The 12,600-nt window shown below is 42.4% G+C and overlaps 1 protein-coding gene across 3 annotated transcripts in view; it reads right to left on the reverse strand.

Annotated features, from left to right (window-relative positions):
- The window catches only part of pax5 (paired box 5), a 59,745-nt gene that overhangs the window by 12,022 nt on the left and 35,123 nt on the right, over positions 1-12,600 (reverse strand). For all 3 annotated transcript variants that reach the window (XM_026170916.2, XM_026170918.2, XM_080302929.1), the window contains 2 exons: positions 9,627-9,759; positions 883-984 (listed from right to left, as the gene is read on the reverse strand). In XM_026170916.2, the coding sequence (XP_026026701.1) occupies positions 883-984; positions 9,627-9,759 (235 nt within the window). The remainder of the gene's footprint in view (positions 1-882; positions 985-9,626; positions 9,760-12,600) is intronic.

Genomic DNA, 12,600 nt, shown 5'->3' on the forward strand with positions numbered 1-12,600 from the left:
CCTATATGTGTGTGTGTTTGTCACAGACTGAATGATTGGGAATACAACTTGTAAACAGCATTGTTTTTTGACTTTGCTTCCCTCCCGTTTGTGTCTCTCCCTTTATTTTTCTGCAGTGTATTTCACACTGACCACGACCACCACTGCAAGTCTGAGAGAGAGCGAGCGAGAGAACAAGAATAGCGGCTTAGGATTGAAACACAAAAGCATCGTAGAAGGCGGAGTGGAAGGGAATGAATGAATTAGTCGTGGGTCACTGGTGATTCTCATTAAAAACAAATTACTAATGTTGAGGAGGGACAGCTGTGCTACTGTGGCTGGTTTCTAATGATACACACACACGCACAGACACACACGCTAAAGAGAAGCGCAAACACACAAATATATGCACACAAACAGACACACGCACCACCCCCTGGGAGCACTGTCACCCACAGTGTAGACAGACAAGAAAGAGGAAGTGGTGAAGCTAAGTACAGCCTCTGAAAACACACACGCTCTGACAAACATCCAGCAGGAACTTAGAGGATATGTACGTAGAGATGGGTTGACATCATGTGTGGCGAGAGATGACACAGCTATGTACATTAAAAGTAAAACAGCTTTAGCAAGTGTGCATTTGCCATTACTCATTTTGTGGTGACAAGTCTCCACTGTGGGAAGAAAAAGTAAGTAAGTTGTAAATATATTCATTTCAGTATGACCTGCTTTTAGGGTTAGGTTTGAGGCAGTGTTGCATACTTGCATGCTTAGAGAAGGTAAGTCTCCACACATCAGTGTAAGGTGATGGAAACATGACTGTGTGTGTGTGTGTGTGTGTGTGTGTGTGTGTGTGTGTGTGTGTGTGTGTGTGTGTGTGTGTGTGTGTGTGTGTGTACTCACCAGGTACCATTCCAGTGAGGGAGGGGGTGGAGTAGCTGCCCTGTCCAGTAGGAGGGACATGAGGAGGGTAGCCTGGCAGAGTGGTGCTGGCTAGATCTCGACCTGTAATCAAACACACACACACATTTGTTGTCATCAGTGTCTTCCTACTATAAGTGCTATTACACTGCCCTGTGTCAAAAAATAACCTTTCTACTGTTTTCCAGAAAATAATTAATATTACATAATTCACTGATGCTGAGTTGAAAATGGCAATAAAATTATCATCACATTTAATTTTCTCACAAAATGTGAATCCATTTTTCGCATAGGGCCCTTTTTTACTCATTAAAATTCAGCTTCTTTAACACAATTCACATATTTTTATAGGTTTCTTTTAACTGGACAGAATAAACAATTGACATGGATGCAAAGTTACTGCTTTTGTGCAGTAGGACAAAAGGCTGGCTCTGGAGCAACCTGGATCGTGCTCACAACCCACTGCACCCAAAAGATCTTCAGCATCACCAGAATAAACGAAGTCATCATCCATTAGAAAGAATGGAATAAGAGCCTTCTCACAATGCCTATAAGAGGAAAGTCCGGTTCCTGGAGCCAGGAAGCTTTTCTCACTGAGTCTAGACTCAAGCATCTCATCTGCTTCCTTTGTCAGATCCGAATCTGGTACTAAGTCATTTAACTCTGACTAAGTGAATAACCGGGGGACAACTGAGACACTATAAGAGATCTTCAAAGTCTTCATCACTACATTGTTGCAGGCAAAACATCATCAGACTCCTTTCTCTCATCAACTAAGCCAGTGCTGATACCAAAGTAAGCAAAACATACCCTTTTCTTTCCTTCTTTCTTTCTTTCTTTCTTTCTTTCTTTCTTTCTTTCTTTCTTTCTTTCTTTCTTTCTTTCTTTCTTTTTTACAAAAAACTGTTATTTTTTTGCTGCAGTTTGGATGTAGTGAAGCTTCCACGGATGCAGCAAAAAACATCTGGATCATGATTGGCACTTATATATATATATATATATATATTAGGGGTGCAACGATATTCGTATCGATATTGAACCGTTCGATACAGTGCTTTCGGTTCGGTACGCATATGTATCGAACAATACAACACAACAATACAATACAACATTTGTAATTTATTTTATCAACTTTCCTTCTGACGATGCTGTCTGTGTTGAGCGCTCAGTGAATCTGCGTTCGACTACTCCGCCTAGGGTCAACAGTGCAGCCTAGGCGGAGTAGTCGAACGCAGATTCACTGAGTGCTCAACACAGACAGCATCGTCAGAAGGAAGAGTGCAGGGCAAGCTAGCGAGACAGAAGTTAAGCTCTCCTTACAACATGGACCTCCCCCACCCTCATTCAGATCTGGCGTTTGGAATTATTTTGGTTTTCATGTGACGTATGACCCTGAAGGTAAGCGAGTCATGGACTAAAGTAAAACAGTATGTTGGATGTGCCATGCAATGCTCAATTACATGGGTGGGAGCTAGTGTGTTAGCGCAGTTAGCTCGTTAACGTGTTGGCCGTCTAGCCCCATGCACGGGCGATCGGGGGTAGCTAGTTAACGGAGATTTGCCGTGTTGTGGCGTTAAGGTCATTTCAACGAGATTAACCTGAAAGCACTAGTGGGAACACAACGAATATGACTGCACATTTACACCGACATCATCCTAGTGCAAAGACAAGTGGAAGCAGAAAAAAAACAAGCAAGCATGCTACTAACTTTAGCCGAGTCATTTAGACAGCTGTTTAATATGCTGCTGAGAATATAGCCCAGAAGAAGCGGATAGTATAGCTTTTATTTTGGAAAGAGACATTTCTCTGTAATAAACTCTCTTTTCCAAAGATGAGTGATTCCTCAATCAGATACAGGGCTTGCAATATCGCTAGCCCGACGTCCCGGGGCTAGCGATTTTTTCAGTCAGGGTACCAAAATCTATCTCTGCCCTGCCCGTCGGCCTATCGTAGGAAGAAAAAATATATGTCAATGCTTTTGCATTCTTTCGGAAATGTAGCTGGGTAATTATGTCATTGGCATCGGTGAGCCACTGTCAATATGTGACATATTGAAATCGCGTTTGAATTTGCGCTTGTTTTTTTGCTTTCACTTTGCAATCGCGCGAACTGTGTATAGAGAGCGACAGCACTGATCTGTGAGTGATGATAATTTGCGCACCAATTCCTCTGACATCGTCTTATTAATTGTTAGCTTACTATGCAAACATGACAAGTGAAATCTCCCGCAGCTTAAACATGTGAGAGGTTGATCGCGCAGAGAATCGCTGAGCTTATGTGAGTACGTGTGTAAAAGCAGCAGGATTTATATTTGACTACGATGACCTGGATGACTGAGAACCTTCACAGACAGATATATATTTCAGTTCTGCTGAGCCAAATAAGACAGGTCAGGGTGAAGAAGTGACAGCCAAAGAAAAGCTTACCACAAAACGGAGAAGTTATGACAAATCAGAGTATAAGGCAAAAAGAAAGTGCAGCTTTATGGTTTCATGGACAAAAGAATTTCTGTGGCTGCAATATGACGAGCTAAATAACCAGGGCTGCACATAAGTGGTCCGCAGGTGCGCATTCGCTGTCAAAATAAAAAACACGCACAAGGGTTAGGGTTAAATTCAAAAACTGTACTTTTGAGTTAAAATATATATTTATAATTTTAATAAATGACAAATTAAAAAGGCATGAACATTTTTTTTGTATCGAAAAAATATCGAACCGTGACACCAAAGTATCGAACCGAACCGAACCGAACCGTGAATTTTGTGTATCGTTGCACCCCTAATATATAACACCCAGCACGCCCCTGCGGGCGGTTTATCCTTCAAGCTCGGGTCCTCTACCAGAGGCCTGGGAGCTTGAGGGTCCTGCGCAGTATCTTAGCTGTTCCCAGGACTGCGCTCTTCTGGACAGAGATCTCCGATGTTATTCCCGGGATCTGCTGGAGCCACTCGCCTAGCTTGGGAGTCACCGCACCTAGTGCTCCGATTACCACGGGGACCACCCGTGGTAATCGGACCACTCATCACACACACATATACATATATATATATATATATATATATATATATATATATATATATATATATATATATATATATATAGGACAGTTACAAGTACTTGGGGATCCCGCAGGCGAATGGGAACCATGAAGAGGCCGCTAGAAAAGCTGCAACCACCAAGTACCTGCAGAGGGTCAGGCAAGTCCTGAGGAGTCAGCTGAATGGTAAGAACAAGATCCGGGCCATCAACACGTACGCCCTGCCCGTGATCAGGTACCCTGCTGGGGTAATAGGCTGGCCAAAGGAGGAGATAGAAGCCACTGACATAAAGACAAGAAAGCTCCTTACCATGCATGGAGGGTTTCACCCCAAGTCCAGCACCCTGAGGCTGTACGCTAAGCGGAAGGAAGGAGGCCGGGGACTGGTGAGTGTCAGCACCACAGTCCAGGATGAGACAAGGAACATCCAAGAATACATTGGGAAGATGGCCCCAACTGACCGAGTGCTCAGTGAATACCTCAGGCAGCAGAAACCCAAGAAAGAGGAGGGAGACGAGGAACCATCATGGAAGGACAGGCCCCTGCACGGTATGTACCACCGGCAGATAGAGGAGGTGGCTGATATCCAGAAATCCTACCAGAGGCTGGACAAAGCTGGACTGAAAGACAGCACAGAGGCACTAATCATGGCAGCACAAGAACAAGCTCTGAGTACAAGATCCATAGAGGCTGGGGTCTATCACACCAGGCAAGACCCCAGGTGCAGGCTGTGTAAAGATGCCCCAGAGACAATCCAGCACATAACAGCAGGGTGCAAGATGCTAGCAGGCAAGGCATACATGGAACGCCATAACCAAGTGGCCGGCATAGTGTACAGGAACATCTGTGCCGAGTATAACCTGGAAGTCCTGAGGTCAAAATGGGAGATGCCCCCAAGGGTGGTGGAGAATGACCGAGCTAAGATCCTGTGGGACTTCCAGATACAGACGGACAAAATGGTGGTGGCTAACCAACCGGACATAGTGGTGGTAGACAAACAGAAGAAGAGGGCCGTAGTGATCGATGTAGCGGTTCTGAATGACAGCAATATCAGGAAGAAGGAACACGAGAAGCTGGAGAAATACCAAGGGCTCAGAGAAGAGCTCGAGAGGATGTGGAGGGTGAAGGTAACGGTGGTCCCCGTGGTAATCGGAGCACTAGGTGCGGTGACTCCCAAGCTAGGCGAGTGGCTCCAGCAGATCCCGGGAAAAACATCGGAGATCTCTGTCCAGAAGAGCGCAGTCCTGGGAACAGCTAAGATACTGCGCAGGACCCTCAAGCTCCCAGGCCTCTGGTAGAGGACCCGAGCTTGAAGGATAAACCGCCCGCAGGGGCGTGCTGGGTGTTTGGTTTATATATATATATATATATATATATATATATATATATATATATATATATATATATATATATATATATATATATATATATATATATATATATATATATAAATTGAGATTTAAAGGAAAATTGATTAAAACCAAACTGCAAAATCTTTCTCACAGTGATGAGTGATTTCAATTAATATCACTTAATGAAAAGGGTAAGCAGTGTTTTTATTTTACTAAATCCTGCAGGAGCAGGGCATCCTTTTTTCCTTTTGTTTCCTCCAGTCTTGTTTTCCATCTCCTGGCATCTATTAATTTATCAACTTCCCCTGTCTCTCGTTACCTGAATCTCCCCTTCCTTGCTTTGTCTGTCACTTGGTGGATAGGATATATAACTGCATTAGACTACATGACAGTGTGTCGACCCAAATCATTTCTCTATGTTTGCGCGCAGTAGACACTGGAAGTGCGTGGAGAGGGTGCCCTCCATTCATCATCATCATATACACACACTCAACCACACACACATGCATCAACACCCTCCTCCTGCCCCCTGCACACACATATTTATCATCATCATAAACAGCTCGGATGCTAACACCATCAATCCCATTCACTTCCCTTCCACTTAACCACCACTAACTAAGTGAGAAGGAGGAGGAGGAGGAGGAAAGGGGAACAAGGTGGGAGAGGAAAATACAGAATATAAAAAACAAGAAGAACAGAAATAGCAAAAAGCAAAAAAGAGCAAACAGGTACGAGAATAAGAGAGGAGGGATATGTGCTAGAAGGTCAACAGCTGTAGTAGATAAATATTTGTTTTCATGAGACAGTGAGTGAAATGGTTTGGACATATGACCGGGAGGGTTAGTTGATATATTAGAAAAAGGATGTTGAAAAAGGAGCTGCCAGGCAGAAGGAAAAGAGGAAGATGAGGCAAGGTGGTTGACATGCAGAGGGTTGGTGTGGCACAGGTGGAAGCTAGGGACAGGGTGAGATGGGGACAGATGAATGGCTGTGGTGACACCTAAAGAAGAAATTGTTGAGTAAAAACAATATCACAGTATTAGTTTTCTCCATCTCCCGTATAAGTAACCATCCTGCACTCAAAAGTATTTTAAAGAAAGTATTAAAAGCTTAATTCAGTCATCCGGTATGGCAACCTGGATTTATAATGTCACAATCTACTATTTTATTTATATTTTATTTAGTATTTTATAAACTGCCTGTACATTATATTTGTTTGAAATTTATGGTTCATACATTGAATAAAGACTCAAGAACATAGACTGTACAGTAAAGATGGACACAGGAGATTGGCATGAAGTGTAGCCAATGCTGAAATGCTTTAAACTAGCAGTACCGATAATGACCAGCAGAGGGCAACTCCTCAGGTCTGATTGTGTAGAAGTGTGTAGAAGAAAAACATCCCATCGTTCAGTTTATTTATTACTTTTTTAAATGTTTTCCTCACAAGCTTCAATTTTTAATAGTATTTTTCGATACAGCATGATGAAATAAATTATGATCTATTCAGAGTACAATAACCAATAAGCAGGATGTGCTTTAGGGATTTGCTACTCTTGAATTAACAATTCAAAACAATGTAGACCTGCAGTGTGGTTTTTCAGTCAGATCTATGCCTTGCTTCTTTATGAGTTACACAAATACACATCTGGTCAGTTTTGTGTTGTTTTTTGTGTGTGTTTTTTTGTTTGTTTAGTAAGTTGTTGTTTATCCTATTTAATATCACACTGAATAACCCCTAACCCTAATCAAGCTAGCAACTATTGTGAGCATTAGCTTAATAAAGGATCATTTTAAAAGACCAATAAAGAATATGAAACTGCAGAACAGCAGTCCACACACAAACAGGCAAATTCTAATGGCTAAGCCAATGTTACGTAAGTGGACAAATCATTAATTGTAAAAGGTCCTGCTCTGGTCAAACAAAATTCAGCCAGTAAAAGCAGCACACTTGTTTTAGTTTGAGTATCTTAGAAAAAGCGGAGCAGGAGACTGGCAGATGCATTAGTCTAATGTCTGCAGTGATGCAGAGCCTATAACAGGATGTTGTGGAGAAGAGAGTCGAGCGAAAAGCAAAGCTGTGGGTAGTCAATGAAAACTTGAGGATGGATGGATGGATGGATGGATGGATGGATGGATGGATGGATGGATGGATGGATGGATGGATGGATGGATGGATGGATGGATGGATTTTATTGCAACCCATCAAATATTTGTTGAGCCATTTCACTCAACACTATTTAAAATATCTAGTTTCATAAATAAAAGGTCTGAGATCAAGGAAGTTGAATGGCTGGCAAACATTGTCATGTCTATGGATAATGTGGCCTCCAATTACATTTCAGCATGTATACATAGATAAAAAATCCCAACTGTACATGTTCCCATGCTAGGGAAAGTGGACAAATGGAGCAATAAAAGAAAAACAGCATTTATGGTCCTTATCAGCAAAAAATGAACATCTTAAATCCTTTCATTTTTCTGTCCTCTTTACTTCCTATTTCCTTCTGCACCTCCCTCTCTACTTGTGTTTCTCCCTCACATATTGCTTCCCCACTCCAGCCTCTATCTGTCCCTCCCCGCCTCCTCTCTCCTGTCTCGTGTAGTAAAGTTTTTCTCTGTGTTTGACGCGACAGCGAGGCATTAGTGCAGACGGGCTACTCATCCGCTCAGGGTCAGTGCACAGGGCAAGGAGGAGAGGGAGGAGAGGCTGAGAGAGAGGAGAGATGGACTCTCTACAGCCCAACTTAGAGGGGGCAGACAGGACCAGATCCTCTGAGGTGTGTATGCATGAGTGTGTATGTACACGAAAGTGCACACAGCGTATTTGTGCATATGTTTGCCAGTTGTATTGATGTATCTGTTCTCCACAGCTTTCCTGCAGAGGTCAACGAACAAGTACAAGTCTCCTCCACGCTCACTTGCAGCTACAGATGAACACACATCCTCTGCCTCTCTTACTCTCATACTGTCTGCCTATCTAACTCTCCCATTTCAGCCAGCCATCAAAGCAACACATGTCAAACCTGGAGGGATCAAGCGGGCACAGTGTGTGTCCCTTTGTGTGTTTTTGTGCTATAGTAGACTGGGTGAAGTTCAGGATAAAATAAAATGCCCTACAGATTTGGAAAGACCTTAGAATTGAGGGATGAGAGTGTGAGCGTTGCTCTACAGCATGTGTCCAGTGTATCACCACTTCAAGGATGCAATAACATTGCGTCAAACACACAGACGTCTGATCCCCTTAAGGGAGCTCTATTCTCAGGGAAAAAACAGGCAAGGAAATGTATGCATAATATTCAGAAGGTGTGTGTGTGTGTAACAGAATGTGTGTGTTTGCATGCATAAGCAGAAATGGAAATTTTGATCTTGCTCTCTTTTGCTCATGCTCTCCGTGTCTCGCTCTTTCTCTCTTCCAACACGAGCAGGTAATATTCCTCAGTGGTTTCAGGCGGCAAAAACGAGCCCATTCCCAGATATCCCAAATTCCCAGCTCTATGATTCCCCTCATTACAGATGGGAGCGTCAAAGCCTTGTCCAAGTGCTCCCTGGTCTACTCTTAATTAACCACTGCCTCTCCCAGTGCCCCTAAATGGAAAAGGAGGAATAGATGAGGCTCTCACTTTTCATCCATCCTTCCACCTTTCTTTTCCTCCTTCCCTCTGAGTTTCCTTCCTCCTTTGAGATCCAAAGCGTTAAGCTCTTTAAGCCCTGACAATTTTGGAGCTCCTGCCACTGCTGAGGTAGACTTAAAAAGCCTTTACTTTACTCTCTGGGTGTGTGTGTGTGTTGTTTAAATACGACTGTCAGAGCTCCAGCTAAAGCTTGACTCTAAAGTATAAAACACCAGAGTTTTGTCTTCTGACTAAAATATTTTATGGAATTTTTATGTGTGAATTATGGGATTGTGCAGCAATAGGTTAGCAGTTTTAATCCTAAAACTAAACAAACCCAAGCAATCTTTTAATTCTCTCTTTAAAAACAACAACAAACATTCACATTTTTTTCGTGTAACCAAATAGGAGGGTAGTAATTATAAAAGAATTCAAAATCTCACTCTTCATAGTACACATGCACTACTTTTTTAGTCTCTTTCATACATTAAATATCCACAACAGATCATTCCTCTAAAAGGCAAGAGCAACATGAAGAAAAGAAATGTGTACAGAAACTGATTGGAAACGGGTCATTACCAAGTGAAGCTGAGGTTGGAAAAAATAACTGAGTACAAAACTTCATGGAAAATTAACATTTATATGAAAACCCTTTATTTAGTCATTTCAAAATGTCTCTCAGAGGTGAAGTTAAGATTATTAGCTAGGTGTAACTTTTACCTGGAACTAGTGAGTAGGACTGTGGACCAGAGACGCTGGCTCCTAACTCTGCCCCTGTGCCCGGATTGGCCAAACTGTTCTTCATCTCATCCAGTCCTCCTGCTAATGAAGCCATGGCTGAATAATCTGACGTCTGGAAGAAAGGAGGAAGTAAACAAAGGGTAAACTTATTAACAAAAATCGAAAACAACAAGTACATGTTATGAGGCTAGCTTGTTGTTAGATCTAACGCGGATGCAGTGTTTGTTACATCCTGCTACATTTTCAGCATGCTGCACTTTCCTCAGAGCAGAGAGCAAAAGCGCTTTAGAATGAACACAAACTCACAGACACACACAGACTCACACGCACATACAGAAACACACCTACAGCTGAGAGTTTATTGATCTGTTTACAAAGACAGGGATTTACTGTACAACCAAGTCCAACAGTCTATAACCACAGGATCAGCTTGCTCTTTCTCTTCATCCCTCACACACACAGGATACATAGACACCCGTATATATATCCACACATACGCGCTGGCATTACATAGACCACGGCTAACACAAAGCCTCTTGTCTCCCCAGATACCAACAACAATAAGAACTGTGATCATCTCAGCACACCTACACACGTTCTCCCAGTGGTGTTAACCCAGCATACACACACGCTGCAAAAACTTAAAAAGCACTCAGAGAAGGCTGAAGTGACAAAACAATATGTCACTGTCTGAATGTGCAGTTTCTTTAGAAACAAAATAATATTGAAGTTTAAAAAAAGGAAGGCTGAAAAGAAATAAAGAAACATGTGATAATGTGATCCAAACAAAAAAACACTGCAAAAAAACAAAACAAAACCCACAAGCACATGAAAGGAAATTAGCTTAACTAGCAAGACACACAAAAGAAGAAACCCAGAAAATACAACAGTATGCTCGTACAGTACACAAATGTCAAATAACTCACTGTCCACAACATGGGTTATGATCTTTGGATCATACGGACACAACTTTGAAAGAGGTCTTTAATAACCCAGCCTGGCTGAAAGGCAGTGAGATGGGTGGATAATGGAAACTGTCCGCTAACCTGTGTTTGACCCCAGCACAGAGTCACGACCCATCCATCCTCATTTCTCTACTAGACAAGTGTGTGTGTAATTATGTGTGGTCCAGACATTACTCATCATGCAGGGACTTAAATCACTGTACACAGTGACTTACTGGGGACTTACCTCTTATTGGGACAAAATCCCCGTCATGCAAATGATTACATTTTAAGGTGAATATATGTCTTTTTTGTAGTGTTGGGCAGGTAGGTAAAGGTTAAAGTCATGTATTGACCTCTGAAGTCAGAGATACGCACATTGCCGTGTGTGCAATAATAATATTAATAATAATAATAATGATAATAATAATAATAATAACGAAGGCTGTGCAGAAATTGACACTTTAAAAAAAAAAAGGTTGGCTCTCAGCATCAGGGAGTTTAAGCTCATCTGTTCCTTAAAACGCAGAAAAGGAAGTAACATCATAAGTAAGTCAGTGCAGAAAAGAGGTGCACTAGAAATAAAAATGTGGGGCTTACAATAAAATATTTAAGTCCATTCCTTGGTGACTTTGAGACAAGTGATCATATAAATAAACCTTGTATTACAGCAACAAGCAAATGCAAGCAAAGCATACAGGCAAACACCATTCGTTACTCTGTGGCCACAATTAAGACTGTGTGGAGTAGTACATTCAGTCGTTTGCTCATTAAATCTGTCTGTTGTGTTAATTGACTACTGCGAGGTAAGCTTTAGCTCTTTTTTTAGGTAAGAGTTCATGTCACATGAATGTTTCTGCAGCAGCGTTTTTAACCGGAAAGCCATAATGACTGAGCTAACTAAACTGCTCTCAGTCAGCTTCAATTAATTTGTGTATGTACTAAACAACCCTACTCACAGTATTGGAAAAGAGACACATATTCATCCGGAGTTCGGCAATTAAATATAAGCATATAGTGTATGATTATTGAGGGGTGGCTTAAAAAAAGCTTAGTAAGTTGGTCATTAAATTCTCCTCCTGACTGCATTTTGAAGCACACTAGACCAACACACTGAACCTCAAACTGTTCCCACTGTACGAGTAAATAAAACTGAGCAAATGAAATATTGCACTTTATCGCATGAAATTCCTTCTGTAGCTTTTCCTCCCATTCAGTTACTACTGACCTGTGTGTGTGTGTGTGTGTGTGTGTGTGTGTGTGTGTGTGTGTGTGTGTGTGTGTGTGTGTGTACACTAATGACACCAATCAGAATTTCCTTTAGGTGATGAGGTGAGAGTTTTGCACTGACCCTTTTAATGCGTCTGCATCTGTGTGTGTGGAGGTGTAAGTGTAGGCGTGTGTTTGTGCTCACTGACCTCTTAAACACCCCTGTGCTCGTCAACACACAACACAACCACTGGACTGTGACCTGCCAAATAAGAGCTTACGCAGTACACTACACACATCCTCCCTCACTCTCTCTCTCTCTCTCTTTGGACTTCAGACACACTTTTAAGCTCTCTTTTCTCTCGCACATCAAACACATCACACACATCACACCTGTAGTTTCTTCATCCAATCATATGAGCTATCACTGCTCAGCCGCCCTCCCCCCCTTTCTCTTGGCCGCTCTCTGTCTTATTATAATGGTGTCTAATGTGTCCATGTATCCGTGTGTAGATGGGGGCCAGGCAGCAGCAGCACCAGAGAAGAAGGGGTCTGCCGTGGTAATTGGCCATGATGAAGTTTGGCCAGTGGGGTGACAGGCCCGCTAAGGAAGATGGATCATTCTCATTCGCCCCCGTAAATGTTGTCAATTCCACCGCTCATACAGCGCCATCAGCCCTCATCAAAGAGGAGGGACGCAGCTGCCGGGCCATGGAGGGGTTGGGGTTTGGGGTTGGCGATGCTGATGGGGAGGGGTTGTTCGGGGCAAGATGGGAGGAAGCAAGTAAAGGTGGCAGGAG

This window comes from Astatotilapia calliptera, chromosome 6, assembly GCF_964374335.1.
Source record: "Astatotilapia calliptera chromosome 6, fAstCal68.1, whole genome shotgun sequence".
In the NCBI taxonomy this organism is placed as follows: Eukaryota; Metazoa; Chordata; class Actinopteri; order Cichliformes; family Cichlidae; genus Astatotilapia; species Astatotilapia calliptera.